Genomic DNA, 18,297 nt, shown 5'->3' with positions numbered 1-18,297 from the left:
AAACCACATCCTCACGCCCTGGCGCTGCATGAAACTGGAATAACACTGGCGATATGAAAATAGCGTGTGAAAAGCCCAGACCTCCCACCACACTGTAGTAATTCCTTTCAACATTCGTTCCGCTGTCCAAAATACTCACATGAAATCTCTCCCCAGAGTCACTTTACTCTGCAGTGCAGAGAGCAATTAGTTTTAACGGCATTTCAATAGGTGGCCTTACAAGGCACATGTCACCTCAGCACATGTCACCTCAGCGTGGCGATGGCGTGGGGCAGCGCTGGACGGACCCCCGGCCTCACCGCTCGCCCCGTGTCGGGGCTGGATGGGGCGGCACGGCCAGGTGCCCCAGAGCAGGGGTGCGGGGAGCCCGCCCCAGGCACTGCGCGCAGCCGGGGGACAGGGGGCCGCGCTGTGCTGGAGGGAGGGAGGGAGGGAGGGAGGGAGGCCATAACTCAGGGGCGGCACGGCTCGTTTCCACGCCGCCACCGAGGCTGAGGTGAGGGGCCGGCCTGGCCCCCGCGCCTGAGGCGCCCAGGGGCGGAAAGGGGGCGGCCGGGCGGCCCCCAGCACAGAGGTGGGCTGCGGTCCGCTCGGTGCTCGGCCGCCATCCCTGAGGGCCGGGGCGCGCCGCCGAGGGCGGGCCGTGAGGAGACTCGCCCACAGCCAAAATGGCGGCCGGCGCCGCTCGGCGGGCCGCGCCCCTCAGGCAGCACAGCGCCCGCCGGCCGCCAGGGGGCGCGCGAGGCAGGGGGCGGCGCCCGGTCCCGCCCATCGCCGGTGCCGGAAGCGGGAGCGGGCGGCCGCGCCGTGAGGGAGGGAGCGGCCGGCGGGGCCGAGGCGGCACCCCCTGCCCGGGCCGGCGGGGAGCAGGTGGGCGCCGGCCTTCCCGGGGGGCGGCGGGCACTGATGGCGGAGGCGGGCGGTGGCAAGTGGCGGGGGGCTTATGGCGGCCGTCACCGGGCGGCTGGCGGGGCTGGGAGCGGGGCGGCGGGGGCCTCCGCACCTCAGCCCTGGCGGCCCCGGGGAGCTGGGCAGGGCGCTGCCGGCGCCCGGCTGCGGGACGTTGGCGCCGCAGGGCCGGGGCGCTGCGCCCCTCCGGGCCTGGGCCGCGGCGGTGTCCGGGGCCTGGCTCGGGCCGGGTGCTGCCAGCCCGGCGGGCTGCGGCCTCCCTGGGCGCGGGTGCCCGCCCCGGGGCTGGGGTCGGGGCAGCCGGTGCCGCGTTGGTGCCTGGCGCTGAGCTGCGTGCCTGGCGCAGCCGGTGGCTCCCGGCAGCCGGTGCCTCTCGGGGCTCCCCGCGTTAACCCGTGCTCCGTGCCCCCGCCTGCTGCCCGGGTGACCGCCCTGCGGAAGGTGCCGCAGCACCGCGGTTCCCGGCCCGGAGCGGCGGTTGCCTGCTGCTGCCCGCCTGCCTGCGTGCCCGGCGCTGTCCCTGCAAGGTGCCCGGCCGACGGGTGTTGGGAAACCCCATTTTGGGGGAGCAAAGCTGCCATTGCCCCTGACAGCGGCTTCCAGGAGGCTCTGCCGGCATGGGGGGTGGCAGGGCCAGCGGAAAGCTGGGAGCTGCCTCGCTCTTAGCTGTGGAGTGGTGGGGCTTAGCGTACGTGTTTCATGTGGCTGCCTTGCACGCAGAGTGTTATCGCTCCACAAAGAAGCTAAATTGAAATTCCAACACTTAATGCCGTTTATGGTAGCAAACCCAAATTGTTCTTAACTACCAGTCCCTCTGGCTTTCCCTGCTGGGCTCCTCTCCATCTCACGGTGCGCTGTGTGTTTACAGTTTATTGGAAATACGATATTAAAATGTTGTAAAGTGGGCAGCCACCTAAAACATACACCTAAGGCATACACCTTTGCAAATGCTTTTGCCTGCTGGAGTTTCAATAGCTGACATGTCTTGGAGTGCTGTGAAAAAGAAAAGAAACCAAGAGGTAGTTTTGTGAAGCTGACATGCTCCTGAAAAGTACGGCTCGTGGTTCCACAGGCTGCTGTTGCCGCTCGGTTATTCAAAGCTGCTCACTTAAGGCGCTCAGCTGCTGGTCCTGAGAGCTCCTGAGAGGCGGTTACCTGGAGTCGGGGAAGTTTGTTTGGAGCTGGCTGTCTGTCATACAGTGGCACTCAAGTAGATCGCAGTTATTTCAATGAAGCTGAGGTTACAATATTTCTGAACTGCAGGCATCTCTGAAGCTGAGTTTGTAACCGGTGAATGGATACGTACATCCATATGTATTTGGAGGAGTGGGAGACACTGGGTCACCGCAGAGACTTTCAGCTGTCATATGCACAGTCTGACTGAAAAATCATTAAAGTCGAGCTAGCAAACAAAGCAAAGCTGGAAGGAGCAGAGGATACAGATAAATGCACTGAGCTGTGCCCAAGAGGAGCAGCCGGTGCCAATGCACATGGGTGGAACATTAACTTGGGGTGAGCCAGGGCAGAGCTTCCGTGGGCCGGCTGGAGGGGAAGCCCGTCCATCTCAGGGCAGTGTGAGGCCTTCTGTGCCAAGGAGTTTACAAGAAAAGTCCTTTTTAGAAACGTGTAACTGCTGCATCGTGTTTCCTTTTCACCTGTTGGCCCCTCTGTGTAGTGCTGGGAAGCTGCAGTTCAAACTTCCATGGCTTTTCCTTTATTTCTTAAAGGTCACGTTAAAGGAATTGGCATTAAAAAGGTGCAGATCCATCCCTGACACTAGAGGGGAGAGAATGATAGGAGGTTGCGTGTTCTGTGGTTAATTCAGTGTTAGATTTTAGGTGGATCAGGACACAGAAGCTTAATTTTTAAAAAAACCACAACATAATTTCAAGCTGTGGTGGTTATTGTACACTCACTTGGTATGCTCTGGAGGGTTAAGGTCTGTTCGCATCCGAGTTAAGAGCTGTAAGGTGTCCTGGTTCCCGTATCTAATGTGTTCATAGGGTTCATTCCTCCTAGCGAGAAGCACATCTGGAGTTGTAGCTACTTGTTTGTTACAGAAGAGTCGGCTAACAAAGGCAATTAAACGATGCGTGAGCAAGGATTTGTATGAAGCCTATTAGAAAGGGAGCATTCTGCTCCTTCCCGGTGCTCTTGTTGACTAGTGGGTTGTGCAGTTGGCATCTTTACATTTAATAAAAACATCAGATCATAACACATTTAAATATAGGATACTTTGGGGAAAGTGTTGGGCAATCATTTAGCTAACTAATTCTTAATTGAGGCTGTAAAAAGAAGCCAGGACACTGTTAACAGACCAGCTGTCCTTCCGAAAGGCCCCAGCGCTGCTGACCTTGGAGCTCCTGGAGGGCATGAACTAGAGACACCAGCAAGGAGCAGAACCACAGCTTTGCTGGAGCAGCCCTGTCAGGGAGCTGAGACTCCCGTGTCTTTGCCCTCCAATCCCATGTCGTTGCCCTCCTGCAGCCCCAGGTCATGGCTGGAAACAACCATCATAAAGCAGTTCTCCAGTTGCAAAACCACACTTGGGGGGTGGGCAGTTCTTTTCCCCACTTTTCCTGAAAACTGAGGTTTTGCACTCTCCTCCTTTCATTACTAAAGATCGTTCGCTAACTTCTGTATACAGACCGATATTCTGGGTCTCACCCTTAGCCTGTGATCACAAGCCTGATCCCAGAGCATATGTATGCTCTGTCAGTGTTTTCTAGAAGAGCCTCTGCAATCAGCATGTTTGTTTTATCAGTTTTGTGTGTGAGGAAGCAGCACAAAAGTCCGTGTCGGTCTCTTCCTGACAGAGGCTGTGGGAGGAAGAGCTGGCAGGCAGATGGAGTATTTGTCAGATGGAGAGAAGGCAGTCGGGGGGTGGTGATGGGGAAGCATGCCGCTGGCGGAGGTTACCTGACTGTAGCTTCACTGAAATCCTCTGCGGCTTGTGGAACAGGAATGGCTGTTTTTACGAAGGCCAGGGGCTCCTTGTGCCCTGAGGTGGTGGCAGTCACGGTTCCGAACTGCTGACCGTGCTGAATTGGAATTAAACCTCTGGAGTAGGTGTCTGCATGACTGGGGGTATTGGTGGATCCCGGTTTTGGTGGATTCTCGGTTTGGTAGCCAGTCAAAGACTAACTGTGGATGCTGTACTGTTTGTTCATCTGTGTGTCGGAACTGGTGATGACTGATGGTGATGCCGACACAGATACCAGCACACTCCTAGATCCACAGCTGGAATGCTGCTCGCCTGTTGATCTGAACCCTTTTGTGGACATTTGGTTTCCTTTACAAAAGAAATTACGGGGATTTTTTGAAGGTTCTTCATGGCTGTTCCATGTTTTGCAGAAAATGCTCTGAAGGAGAACTGTACAGCACCTGCCGGAGCGAAATCTCTCTGGAAAAAATAATCCTTCACCCAAAGGCCTGTTTGTCATCAAGGGGGAAGCTCTACAACGGCCAGACTCTGCAAGTGATGGGCTCGGAGAACAGCGCTTTAAAGAGCTATGCACTAGAAGAGCCGTCCTTCACGCTGCCAACTGGACACACGATTTATCCGGCTGTGCTACAAGATGGCAAACTCGCTTCGGTTTTTGTCTACAAGCGAGAGAATGAAGATAAAGTTAATAAAGCTGCCAAGGTACCGTAGAGAGCGTGCCTGGGACAGACTTGTCAGAGCTGTCCCTCCTTTTTCTTGGCAGGGTAGGAATCAGTTAATGAGGGTCAAACCCTTGGGGAGTAAGGGCAGGAGAAAAGGTGGAAGTTGACCCTGGCTGCCGTGCAGGGGGGAAGAAGGGGGTCAGCAGCTGCGAAACTCATCGTGCGCCACGTGGCGCGAGTGGCGGCAGGCAGTGATGTTCAGGTAGCGATACCTGCATTACTGTGCAAAGTACTGGTCTCTTCCTGCAGGCAGAAGTCAGGGAGGTGGATCCTACCCAAAATACTATGTGTATTCTGTGTAAGACTTTGTATCTAGATGTATTATAAGAAGTTTTGCAATGAGTGAGTGTGCCCAGTGCTTGGTGAGGAGCAGGGATGGGCTGTCTAAATTCAAGCCAAAAACTTGGCTAAAAGTACAAGGCTAAGCTCTGCAGCCAAAAGAGATGCCTTGGAGGAGATTTAACGCACATCTTTGTTTCTGGAAGCACCTGAAAACCTTGCGCCACCCTTGCCTTCTGCGCTTCCTCTCTTGCACTGTGGAAGCAAATGGGATCCACCTGGTTACTGAACGTGTGAAGCCTTTGGAGATGGTCCTGGAGACGCTCTCTTCCGCAGAAGTCTGTGCAGGGATCTACGATGTGTTGCTGGCGCTCATCTTCCTCCATGACAGGGTGGGTATCACTGGCAATAGTTATCGGGCTTTGGTGGGAGCCAGATGAAATGTGACAGGAGAGCGTTGTACCTGGGCTTGCCTGGATGACCGTCTCATTCATGATTCCTCACAGACACTCACCCCACAGTTCTTTTAGGCTGAAATTGCTAAAATCATTGGCTGCTTTGTAGGAGGAAAGGTAACTGAAAACGCTGTGGGTTTTTGAAGTAAGGGAGCAGTTCTCCTTTCATGAAGTGACATCTGCTTGTAGTGCTGCTTACTTTGGGGAGATGGGATTGCTTGGCCGTGGCATTTATTTACAGCTCTTGCCACGTGTCAGAGATTGGTGTCACTGCTCCCGTTTTGGCACTGTGTGTTTGTCCAGGACTGCAGTTCAATCCCAGCTCAGACTGTAGCTTTTGGGCCTTGTGTTCATAGTCAGAGGTCTCCTCTGGATTTACGGTAACACTGCAAGGGCTGTGACAATTAGAGCTTTGTCTGCTCTAAAACCCCAGCCCTTCTGCCTGATACCTGCTAGTCGCCAGCATCCCGAAAGGCCTTTAGAATTGTGTGCTTTTTCACAGCTTTTCCTCAGCTCCTCACAGCACCTAATTAACGCTGATTAAGATTTTAGGTCTTCACCTATACCCAAGTCTGTTATCCTTTTCTTTTTTTTTCTTTTTGTTTTAGGGAAACCTAACGCATAACAATGTCTGTTTATCATCCGTGTTTGTAAGTGAGGATGGGCACTGGAAGCTGGGAGGAATGGAAACCGTCTGTAACTTCAATGAAGCCACCCCAGAGGTAAGTGCCAAGCGGAGTGCAGGCTCATGGCCTGCTGCAGCTGGCCATCTGTGGATGTGAATGCCCAAGTCCTTCTAGGTGTCTGAATTTACTATTAAGTGTGTTGGCTCACTTCCAGCTCTGATCTGAATCTGTGCTGTAAGGATGCCGTAACTGTACACTACAATGTCTACACAGACAGAAGCTAACTCCCCATTAGGCAAAAGGCAGCTGCTTTGCTAAGGGAGACTGCTGGCTGGAGGGTCGGTTAAGACTGAAGAGAGGGAGAAATCTTTGCTTCCTTGGACTGATTTAAAAACAAACTTGAAAAAAAAAAACCAGCTTTAGTGTGACACAGGAAGATCCAGATTGAAATGAATCAATCAAGAAAATAATGTAAATGATTCCTTTGCTTCTGCTGCTGGCATCTTTGCTTGTTACTGGTATTAGCAGAAAAATTCCTGGTTTGGTTTCTGCTGCATGCTGTGCAGAGTCATTGCTGCAGCCTGGCACTGTGTCGTAAATACATACTGCCTTTTCTCGCGGAGGATCTACAAATCCTTCATGAACTGTACCGAGTGTCCCTGGTGTGTATCACCTTTCAGAAGGGATCAGGCAGACATATGCAGCTGGTGTGTGTGGTGGTGCACAACAATGCAAAGAGCACAGCAGTAAAACCGGACTGATAACGCTCATGAAATCCTTTCCCTGTCCAGACAGATCATGCGGGATGATAGGATGGAGGACTACAAGGGATGAGCTGGCTGTGATGCCCTGAAGTTGCTTTTTGTCAGCTTGGTGCTTCACACCTGGCCCGTTTGTTGCTTCCCCCTCTGGGCAAAGCAAAGTGCAGCTTGCCCTGGGTGCCAGCTGAAGGGACCTCCTGCCACACGCTCGGCCCTGGCCGGCGAGGAGAGCCTGCTCGGGCTGCTTGGCACAGATAAGCCATTGAGGCAGTTTATGTCTCCCTTCTTCTCCTTCCAGTTCCTCTGTCATGTTAAGTCGGTACGAGACCAGTCATGCATCCCTTGTGAGGAGATGGTGAGTAACGTCACTTGCTGGAGGAACCTTGTGCTGGCAACAAAAGTGTGATGTTCAGGAAATAAATTTTCATTCACATGATTTGTTTTCTTATGCCTGAATGGGAGGAAGTGGCTATTGGGTAATATCTGAAGTTCACTCTCTTCCTTTTTGCCCCCTTCTGTCCCATCCCTGGTTTGGGAATGGTGCTGGGCACAGGGAACTGAAATTCTGAATGAGGAACGATGGGACAGCAGGTTCTCATACTATTTTTCAAACGCTTTGTGCTGCAGCTTTAATGCTTCAAAATCACCAAAGCTTTGCAAAAATTACAGAGTAGTTGCTGAGATTGCCCAGATCGCTGTGGTCACATGGTTGTGTAGCTCTTGTAACAGCCTTTTTCTCACTTGTTAGTCACCTCCCAGACATTAAGCATCCTCTGAGTTGCTTATGCTAAAGGAGTGTTCCTTCTCTCTCTAATTATCACCTGTTTCCATAGAAATGCTGACAGCTGTTGACCTGCAGTTGCTGCATGCATTCATCAGCGAATTGTTTCATCATGATGTAGTTGCTCCTTTGGGTTATAAAGTCCCTGGTGGAGGGTTTTTTTAGTATAATATTCTATTTGTACTAGAAAGTTCTAGGGTACTTAGTGGAGCTTTGAGGCTACGAAAAGAACTGGAGAGTGTATAGGGCGGGAACAGAGACTCATGGAGACTACCAGGTATTTCATAAACTCCTGCTTTGCCAATGTTTTTGGTTTTATTTTCAGTCTGCAGATTTCAAAATTCTGCCCAACAGCTTCGGACACGCGAGGGATGCCTATGCGTTTGGAACAACAGTTGAAAATCTCCTGACAGTCCTAAATGATCAGGGTGAGGAATGACACGTTTATTTTGCTATTGACAGGCCTCTGCAGCTTCTTTGTGCACGTTGAGCTGTTTGCCTTTTGTTGCAGCTGGCAGATGTGCTACGGGTTCAGTGGCCATTGTCCTTCATGTTTGCCAAGTTAAAATGCAAACCAGCTCCTCTGTATTCCCTTTTTCCTGCATTTGAACATTGTCAGATGTGGCTGGAGGTCACCAGCCCGGGTAACCCAAGCACTCCCAAATCTGCGCTGTCAGGGGTTCGCTCAGTCCTGCCCCACCAGCCGCTTCATCGGGGTTATGGGTGCAGGTGCGTGGGTGCTGTGTTCCGCGGCTGAGCAGGTCTCCTGCCTTCTAGCAGAGAGGGAGCAGGAAGCTTCTTGGAAGGACAGTAGCACTCCTTGGTGCCCCAACAGCCAAGCAGCTTATGAAGAGAAATGGAAATGCTGTTTTCCCTTCCTTTAGGGACAGTTATGAGCAATTTTGTTGTTTAACAGAGCTAAAAATTAAGTTTTGGGGAGGGTGGAGGACTCCTGAACATAGCTTGTTTGGTGTTGAGAGAGAAGGCTAACTGTAGGCGCTCTGGCTTTCAGTTTCAGCGGACATTCTCTCCAGCTTTCAGCAAACCTTGCACTGTACGCTACTAAATCCAGATCCAAAGTGTCGTCCACCACTGTCCAGCTTACTGTCTCACGAGTTCTTCAGGTAAGGAAAGGAAGATCCTGCCTCTCTTGGTATGTCTTGATACCGCTTATTTCTGTGTTGCAACTGTGTTACTTACCAGATGGGAAGTGCAGACTCCCTGCCTCTTACAGGGATCTTTGACAAAGAGACTCATAAAATTAAGCAAGCATGATCAGCCTTCCAAATGAGGTGCTGAGCTGGCAGTGCTGACAGAAGCGTGTCCCTTAGTCACACCCAGTCAGCTGGATCTCCCCCTGCTCGTGGGAGGTGGTAGGAAATGCTCTAGAAAATAAAGTCATTAGTGATACCATTGGAGCAAAGCAGGCTGCAAGACAATGCCCACAGAGCTGCGTCTGCTGTCACCTGAGTGCTTTTCTGGGTGGTGGCATTAGTGTAGGGCAGCACTTTGTTCTCCTCATTGCCCTGGTAAGGTGGTGAGAGGTGGCTGATGCCACGTTGCCTGGGGTCTTCCTCTGGCACTGCATGGGGAAGTGGTCACACCTCCACACTGGCTGTTCTTGGTCTGCCAGTGTTTGACTTGTTTCCCTCTGTCTAGTTCTCTCTGCTAAATAAAGGCAGGAATTTGCAATCTCTTAGTTGTGGGTGGTTTAAGCATCAATAAGGATCACAGTTTGATAGCATACGTTTTTGTGCTTAGGAATGATTTTCTGGAAGTTGTGAATTTTCTGAAGACCTTAACACTAAAGTCTGAGGAGGAAAAAACTGAATTTTTCAAGTAAGTGAAGAAAGTATAATCTGGAAGCTTCTTATTTCAGAAATACTTCTGCCAAACGGGACTGTGGGGGCACCTGGGAAGGCTAGTGGCCAGAGAGGTAGTTCCTCAGGCGGCAGGCTACGATTGCTTTAGCGGAACACTGTTTGCTCTGTAGTATTTTGGGCACTACAGCCAAAGTAGTGATCGCATCCAAGAGGAAATTTCACTCCTTCCTTTCCCATTTTCTTGTGAGTGGTTTGGCACTCGGGAGGAGTAGTACCTGCTGGGCTCTGCCTCATTCACACACTCACAGCACAGGAGTGACGCTGTGCACGGCTGTGTGGGCAGCGGTGTCTGTACCTGTCACAGACCAATTGCTGTCGCTGAAGAATCAGTCAGAAACCGGCCTGTGGTGACATGTGTCACTTCAGGTGTGCTTTTCTGAATCCTGTCTGCTTGCTAGCAGCTGGATTGAGCTCCTGCAGGGCCAAGAACAGAAGCTTTCCCAGGAGCACAGGGTTATGAAAAGGAAAGAATTTTTCCATTGTCCACATTCTAATTGAGTTAATGCACTTTGTGGGGCGTAATGCTGCTGTTATGAACAGAAGTTAAATTATTCAGGTTCTCTTCCCCCTCCCACTGCACCACAGCTAAGCAGGAATTATTTGAAAAGCCTTTCATGTGCTGTAGTATTGCAGTAGAGGTGGGAGCATGGCCTGTAACAGCGGCTTGAGCTTTGGTGAACAGTTCCTCACTGGAGCTGTGCCGGGGTCCTGGTTTTTTACACGAGAGCTATCTGCTTGCCCAGTTGCAAAACACTCTGAATTATCAGAGACCTATTAACATGTTGGAAAAAAGAGTCTTTCCCTTGCCTCAGTCTTAGAAGTAGCTTTATTTTAGATGTGGGTTTGCAGAAAAAGGAAATCTAGCACCAAGCACCTGTTGAGGCTGAAATTTTTTTCCATTTAGGCAGATCTTCTAAACTGCTGAGAGTTTTTTCAATAAAACATGTTGGGTGAGTTACTCTTGTGGAACCAGCCCTGTGTGGGTAAAGCTGCTGTCTGTAGCAGATGTCTTGACTGCAGTAGTGCAGCATCTGCAGGAAAACCTATTGTCATGGCCCCCAAGAAGTGTTCTGTAAGGGAAGCTTCCGTGTAGTCATGGCATTATCCGGGCCTGAAAGAGGGAGAAGCCATAAAAGAGCCTGGATGTTCTTACAGAGCTCTTTTCCGGCCTGTTTTATACTGCTGTGGGTCACCATTGGCTGTAATACGAGTTTGATTTCACTAGCTTGACACAAAGTTGAGGAAATAAGAGGGGAAAGGGGATCTCAGCAGCAGCACTCAGAATTGTTCCCACTGTCTCTGTAACAGCAGTGTTCCTGAGGGAGGGAATGAATACTTCACTTAAAGATAAGGCAGTGTTGCCCCTTTATTAGGCTGAGAGGCTTTCACAGCATGTGCATTATTGCCCTTAGTCTCCTCCAAGCCTAGAGAAAAGCCATACCTGTTACTGCCATTTTTAAAATGAAAATCCTACAGGGAAGAGCAGTTGCACGAAATCAAACTCTGGGAGTTAAAAAATAAACCAACCCAACCCATGCTCTGTCGGCCACCTCTAAAATGTTAGATGGAAATGGCTTCAAAATGGGATTCCCTTTTTGCCCAGGGAACTTCCCTTGTGTGGTGAGTAGAACAGCCTTTTCTCAAGCAGTAGGAAAATTCATTTTCGATGCACCGGGTTGTGAGGCAAGAGGACAACTCTTTCCTGCAGTTTTGTTGCTGTAGCACTTCATGGGAGATACCAGCTCAGAGACAGTTTGATGCCACGGTCTTCATGTGCCAGCTGCAGGTGCGGTGGTGCTCCTGGATGTGCTCGTGACAACCTGTGATCTGCGTGTGGGGTTTTACAGGATGCGTCTGTGGCTCCTGTTCTGCGTTATCTTTGCCCAAAAGCCTCGGGCAGCAGCAGAGCCTTGTCCTGCTAGGCTGAGCGCACACAGCGTGAGGGGCTGCGACAGACACTGTAGGAAAGAAGGCATTCACAGCAAGAGGGGAAACTGGTATGAAGGGGAACAGTTGCAAATGCATGGAAGGCTGCCTTGTTACTAACTGCTCTCTGTTGGAACACAGATTCCTGCTGGACAGGGTGGCCGGCTTGTCAGAGGAGCTGATAGCATCGCGGCTGGTGCCTCTTCTACTCAATCAGCTCGTGTTTGCAGAACCTGTAGCTGTCAAGAGTTTTCTTCCTCATCTGCTGGGGCCAAAGAAAGGTGACCTTTAAATACCTTCTCTCGTCACAATTATTACTGACGAGTTTGGGATGAACTCAGAGTGGTCATTGCATTGAATCAAGGGAGTAGTGTTGTTTATTTAACCAGAACAAATACTGTAACATGCGGTAAAAGGGAGTTAGATGTGCTTCTCCCTTTGCAGTACTTTCCACTGCTCTGGGAGAACTAGGAATCGCCTGGGCTCTTTCCCAGGTTTATGTGTCACCCTACCCTCCCACCCCAGCCTTTCCCAGTGGCTCACTGTATATCCCTCGTCTCGCTTTTCCCCTGCCCTGCTTGCCCTTTTGTCTTCTTATTCTTTTGTAAAGAGTGCTCAGTCTCTTCTCCTTCCCTCTGTAAGAGGTGCTCAGCCTGACTTGCTGGATCCCCAGCCATCTCTGTCCCTGCTGTTTGCCTCCCTTCTCTCAAAGTTCTTCCTAAATAGCTACTGGTGTTTCAGCCAAGCAATACCCGCCTTGAGGCTGTTGGACCCTTTGGTGTTCAAAGCTGTTGCTGTCGAGCAATGGACAGTGGCAGTGCTGCCTCTCCTCCCTCCCGTCTCTGACATCCCAAGCAGGCTGTGTTGGCAGGTGACAAAGAATCAGACCTGGCAGTGGGGTGACACTGTAAATCTCAGCTGTGACTGTTTCCTGTCGAGTAGCTTTTGGGTGAGCTGTCTTGTTGTTGAGCAGCCTTTTCCCATCTTCACCTCTCTTCCCTAGAGCAAACTGGAGAAAGCCAGACCAGCTGCCTCCTGTCGCCAGCCTTGTTCCAGACGCACGTCATTCCGGTGCTGCTGAAGCTATTTGAGGTTCACGAGGAGCATGTCCGAATGGTGTTGCTGTCTCACATTCATGCCTACGCAGAACTGTTCTCTCGGGAAGAGTTGAAAAACATCATACTGCCACAGGTTAAGGACAGGAAAACAATATGCGGTATATCCTAGAATATGGGATTTCTACTGTTTGGGTTGGTTCTTAGCTTAAAGTTAGGATCTCAGAGCACTGGCCACAAACAGTTTGTAACCTCCGTTCTGTGCAAGCCCTAACCCTCACACCCCATCCTCATCTGGAGTTCTGGTTTTGTTAAACCTGATGCCATCATGCACACCACTTGGGCTGATACCCGTCACAAGAAACTGTTTCTATTTCACACCACAGCTGCCAAGAATGGAGGAGTGACTGGTCTAAGCTCAGGGTGCCCTGGCATTATGGTCCAGCACTCCTCAGGCACTAGGATCAGCCACCCTCTTTAGCTTGCAACACAAACTGGAAGGCTGATTTTGATGCTACAAAGTAACATCCAGTACCCACTGAGAGTTGCGGGAGATCATAGAAATGAAATGTGCTGCAATACAACATTTCAAGGGGAAAGAAGTGAAAAAGCAGAATTTTCTGCCCTTGGTAACATGATTATGTTCTTTGCATAGGTATTGCTGGGCCTTCGGGATACCAGTGACTCTATTGTTGCGATAACGCTGCACAGCTTAGCAGTTCTCGTCTCGCTGCTTGGGCCTGAAGTAGTTGTAGGTGGAGAAAGGACAAAGATTTTCAAAAGCTCCGCACCAAGCTTCATGAAGACTGCTGATCTCTCCCCAGAAGGTAAATGATATGGTCAGAGTGCTCTCGGGATTCTTGCCCCTTCTGTCCAAGCAACATAGGCAGAACCTCTTGGATGATTAATGTGTTGCTGTTGACAGGTTAATTGACAAAAAAGCTAATGTGCAGCTAACCTTCAATTCTAAATTAGCTGCTGTTAGCAGATACAGAATTGATACTAGAAGAAAAGTTTTATAAAAATATTTTACATGTAGGAAATACATGGGGAAAAATTTAAATCTCTTCTTCATTTAAGAATCTCTGTAAGCAAAGATTGTTAAATGTGTGTGTCTGGTGGAAAATCATACTGTCCTTCTAAAGGACTTATGTACTTAATCCAGATAGTTGTTTAATGTTCCCTCTGTCCCTCATGTTTTTAAAAATAGTAAATCTCATCCTCTTCCCCTAATTTCTATTCATAGATTGGAAAAAGAATACGAACTTCCCTATTTTCTCAGCTCTCAGGAGGCTTTTCAGCTAATCCAGATGAAGACAGTAGTCCCTGCACCTGCTAGATAACTTGGAACCAAGTGTACTATGGGAAAGTTTTTCTGGATATTGAAACTAAGAATGCATATAACTGGAGGGAAGAATCTGCATTTGCTCTACTTTAGATATATAGATACCAAGTGAGATCAATTTAAGTATCAATGTTTTCTTCCTGATTATGTGTGTACTGACAGCTGCCACCCTTTATTAAAATCTGTGGATGGCTCATTGCATTATTTTTCTTTACATTATTTTAGTAGACTATAGTAAATAAATCCCTTTGGATTGCATGCCAAGGCCAGACTTATTTTTCAGAATACGTTTAAAATTAGACATGATTAACTGCTGACAAACAACAAAAAGACCACCTTTGTCCTCACTAGCGAGTGACAGCCTGCAAAAAAGTGCTAGAGGCTGAACGCGTGAGGCTTAATAAGCTGTTTGCTTAAGCCCCTAAAAGGATCTATCGAGGATGCTCTGGGGTGGGGGTGGGTTCTGTCATTAAGGGCAGACCTTTCCAATGCCACAGCCGAGGCAGGTGCAGCACTGGAGCACAGGTAAGCCACGTGGAAGCGGATGCTGTGCTGGGGTGGTGGCAACAGAGCTTTGTGCAGCCAAGGCCAATGCTGGTGAATCGCCGCCACCACTGATGGTACGCTGCAACTCCCAAAAGCAAACTGAATTAGGCACTTGCCGAGCCACTGTCACTGGCTCAGGGAAACAAACCTGCCTTTTGCAGCTTCAGAGCGTGGCCCTGACTGGGGTCCCTTGACACGAGGGAGGCTGTCACACAGCCTTCGGGGTAGGGGCCTGTGTTCCTGCAAGCAGTTTTGCTCATGCCCTCGCATGAGTTTGCTTATCCTCTGAATTGCTGCGACTCTCAGTGCTGTGCTTTTGCACGAGAGGCAGGTAACAGGGAACGGGTGATGCCATGCAGTACAGAAGCTGGGATTTTGGATCCAGCCAGGTGTCACACAGCATTTTTGAAGCGTCTGTTCTGATGACAATCAGTTTGTTCATTGTGTATTTCATGAAAGAACCTATCAGCAAAACCTGACCATTTACAGTTGCCTGAACTTTGTGCTGGCAAGAGCTGCAGATGGCAGGGACAGAGGAGTGTTGTGTTATATACAGATTGAGAGGTGCAGCTGGAGGATTGCTGTGCCAGTCTTCATCCAGTATTGCTCGTCAGCGCTGTAAATAAGAACGTTCCAGTGCTGCAGGCAATTTCAACTAAGACTGTCAACACACCTTGTGGACCTGGTGTCCTTTCTTTTATCCCTGCAGACTCCCCCAGTCACGTTGTAAGCAATCAGAGAAATCAAACCTCCCTGCTCTTGAAGAACAATTCTAGTGTGTTCCCCGTCTCTGGAAATGTACCTGTCAAGAAGCTTTCTGTGCGACGAGACAATCCACTGGCTTCAAAGACAGGTAAAACTTAGCCCTGGCTCTTCCTTTTTAGAAAGCAAGTGTTCTACAAATGTGTTGCTTGAAAAGATGTTCATTTCTCCCCATGTACTGATCTGAAACCTTCACTGAACGAAGGAAGGTAACGGTGAAGGAAGGAGAGCGTGACCCTTGACTTCCTAGGGAATAGTTATTTGAGAGTCTGATAGAGGCTGCTGGCTGGCCTTGAATTTCTGTTTCCTTACAGCAGGTTCTCTGCTATGCTTCTTCACCCCTGCCACAGCCTGGTAGATACGCTAGATCTACAGGTAGGCCTCAGGAGCTGACTCAGTTTACTTTCATGGCCTTTTTTCTGCCACCTGTTGCTTATCAGCAGTCAGCTTTTATTGCCCCAAAGTTTCGAGATTAATACCCCTCCTTTGCACGCAGAAAGGTGGCTGTGCTTTCTTAGAACAAGAGGAGCTTAGCACGGAATCATCTTTCCAGTTGGCATTACTGGCTTATTTCCATGCCAGGTGCCACCTATGATGTCAAGGAGTTTCAGGCACATGTAACACCTTTGTCTTCCACAGGTGAGCAAGACACTCAGTCTCCCTTGAATGGAATTCCTGGAAGCATTAATACACTAGGGAGCAGCAGGAACTCTTTGACTACCTCTGAAAAGCCAGCAGAGGAGTGGCCAGACTGGAGCGAGCCAGAGGAGACAGATGCTGAGAAAACTGTGAACATTCGGATTCAGCCCCGAGAGCCACGGGGCAGTGTGGGACCTCATTTTGCTGAACATGATGTTGATGAGAAGCCTTGGGATGACTTTGAGCCCAGGAGCCCTAGTCCTGAACTGTCCTCAGGAAATTGCCTCACTGTGACACAAGCTGATGCAGTTGAAATGCCAAGGCCTCTGTCAGGTACCCATCAACTGAGCAAAGAATTCAAAAGCCTCAGACTGAGTCCCCCCAAAACGTCCTGCCCTGGGAACAGCTGGAGCAAGGACAAGTGGAACCATCCAGAGCAACTCGGAGAAACTGTGCTGCCAAAACCAACCTTTAAGGAAAGGTTGAAGTCTTCACTGGAGTCTGGCCTAGGAGAAGAATTCACGATCAAAGTGAAAAGGAAACCTGTGCAAGACCCTGAGCTGGACTGGTTTGCTGACATGATCCCAGACATTAAACCTTCTTCAGCTATCTTGATTTTACCTGAAGCGAGGACAGAAGCAGTTGTTCCCAGTCACTCTGGTGTAGTATCCAGCAGAGAAGGTGCCTCCCAGAATGTGCTGTTTTCATCCAAATTTGCAGCAGCTGATGTTATTGAGGTAAGAGGCTATAGGCAGTGGGGTTTAAGTGACTGCACGCTTGAGAGGATCCTAAAGCATGTACATACCACAACACAGTTGTAGCAGCAGCTGGCTCCTTAATCAGATGGTGGGTAACCTGAGGAAGCAGCAGCAGCATACAACCGTACAGTTGAGTCTTTACCTGTGAATACAAGATGCTGAGCTTCGAATGATGCATCTTAAACCAGGCACCAGGTAATTTAGTGGGCGGTTACTACAGTACCAAGGGAGCTGTGTTAAGAAATAAGGAATGGACTCCTACACTGCTAAAGACACTGACTGAGGAGTTTTATCTCCATCTTGTAATTTATGCTGCTGTATCCTGGATGCAAGGATCCTCCACGAGGTTAGGGAGCGTCTTGCTTTGTCAAGAGAGGTAAAACAAGGCTGAATTTCTGTCTGTTGAAACAGCCCCACACACAGATGGAAGAGAGCTTTCAAGCACAGAGGATGCTCAGGACTTGGTGTTGCTCCTGGCTCTTCTGGGAAAACCTAATAGCACTGTAAATAAAGAACCAGGAAACCAGAACCTCTGGACTACAAAGTAAAGCTTTTTGGGTGCTTTGTTTTCATGAAAGAATAGCAGAAACATTTCTCCATTTCAGAGAACTAGGAGTTCTCAAGTAAGCAGGTAAATCCCTGTAGCCCCATCACAGCGACTGCTGTGGTTTCCTAGGAGAGGAGGGAGCACTCCCAACACCACCACCTGAACACCTAACTCCATTAGGGAATAGGTGTTGATTTCAAGTTGTTTCGCTAATTCAGCCTCAAGAGTGCTAGCACAGGGGTAGCAGGTAGCATGGGGAGAGGAGCCTTGGATGTAAACTGAAGTTGTTTATTTGAAAATAAACTCTGTCATCACATCAACCCCATGAGGCAGGGGAAAAGTATCACACACTATAGTGCAGTCAAGACTGTCAGTGGATGGGTGAGATCAAACTCATAGTGTTAGAATACAGCAGGACAACAGCTGTTTCCTGGGAGAAAGGAATGTAGTTTATAGCATCCAGTTCTTAATGTAAAGTGGGTTTGGGATAAACAGTTCTTGCTTTAATTTTAGTGGGCGGGAAAAACCCAACCCGCTCTCCCCAGTAGCTTGCTCTTATCTTTAAACTGTTCCCTTTTGTATTTAGAAGTTCTTTAGGACAGAAAGCTGCAAAGACGGGCACTTCTTTTTTGGTCTTACGAGGGGCTTTTAGCATACTGGATAAATGTCCTGCTCTGCCATCACAAGCCACGCAGGCTCCTGTGGCTGTGCTCAGTACAGTACACGTGCCTTAGTGCTGATAATTTTATGTCATTCTAGGCCGAGGCTGCAGGCTGGGGTGAAGAAGAGGAGTTGAACTGGGAAGATGATACTAACTGGTAATGGGACGGAAAGAGACAAAGGCAATCTGTGGTGTGTTGGATTCTGTAAGAGAAGTCGCTGCTTCCGCAATACAACAGTTAAGTACCTCAGCACTGCTTTTGCCAGAAGGCAGGCACTTGCTGCAGCAGCCAGCAAGATCCCGTGGGGCCTGAGCCCTTGCAATGGATGCTCCTTTCCAGTCTGTGCCAAAAACTGCAGGAGTGAGGCCTGCACTCGAGCAATATGCCCAGCTGTGATGTGCACCACTGCTACCGGAAAGAGGAACAGCATGATGGTGCTGACGTGCTACTGGAGGCAGAGTGGTGTAAGCCATTGGTCCAGAACTCATCCCTGCTCTGAAAAACTGATGACAATAAATGAAAGTCACACTGAGTTCCTTGGTTAATGTGCCTTTTTTTTTTTTCCCCCAGAAAAGTAAAGCCCTTAGAAATGGCTCATTTTAACTTTGTAGCTAAGAGATGACTTTAAGATGAATGTACAGTTTACTCAACTTATTTATTTCTGTTCATATAGTTCTGTCAGTGGATGGCACAAGAG

At 49.6% G+C, this 18,297-nt stretch overlaps 1 protein-coding gene across 1 annotated transcript; it reads left to right on the top strand.

Annotated features, from left to right (window-relative positions):
* The first annotated feature begins 756 nt into the window (after nt 1–756).
* SCYL3 (SCY1 like pseudokinase 3) lies at nt 757–18,132 on the top strand. The gene is made up of 14 exons (XM_055815029.1): nt 757–870; nt 4,264–4,555; nt 5,061–5,246; nt 5,918–6,031; nt 6,995–7,051; nt 7,803–7,905; nt 8,490–8,601; nt 9,239–9,316; nt 11,428–11,567; nt 12,290–12,477; nt 12,997–13,168; nt 14,942–15,085; nt 15,634–16,370; nt 17,698–18,132. The coding sequence occupies exons 2-14, from the start codon at nt 4,391–4,393 to the stop codon at nt 17,758–17,760; spliced, it is 2,259 nt and encodes a 752-aa protein (XP_055671004.1). The 5' UTR covers nt 757–870; nt 4,264–4,390; the 3' UTR covers nt 17,761–18,132.
* Nucleotides 18,133–18,297: the final 165 nt, after the last annotated feature.

The sequence above is a fragment of the Falco peregrinus genome, chromosome 10, assembly GCF_023634155.1.
Source record: "Falco peregrinus isolate bFalPer1 chromosome 10, bFalPer1.pri, whole genome shotgun sequence".
NCBI classification, from domain to species: Eukaryota; Metazoa; Chordata; class Aves; order Falconiformes; family Falconidae; genus Falco; species Falco peregrinus.
This window is presented reverse-complemented; position numbering and strand designations above follow the sequence as displayed.

Coding starts and splice junctions, on each gene's coding strand:
- SCYL3 (XM_055815029.1), top strand. CDS start 4,391: ATGGGCTCGGAGAACAGCGCTTTAAAGAGCTATGCACTAGAAGAGCCG. Junction 4,556..5,060: donor AAGTTAATAAAGCTGCCAAG/GTACCGTAGAGA, acceptor TGTTTCTGGAAG/CACCTGAAAACCTTGCGCCA. Junction 11,568..12,289: donor TCTGCTGGGGCCAAAGAAAG/GTGACCTTTAAA, acceptor TCTCTTCCCTAG/AGCAAACTGGAGAAAGCCAG.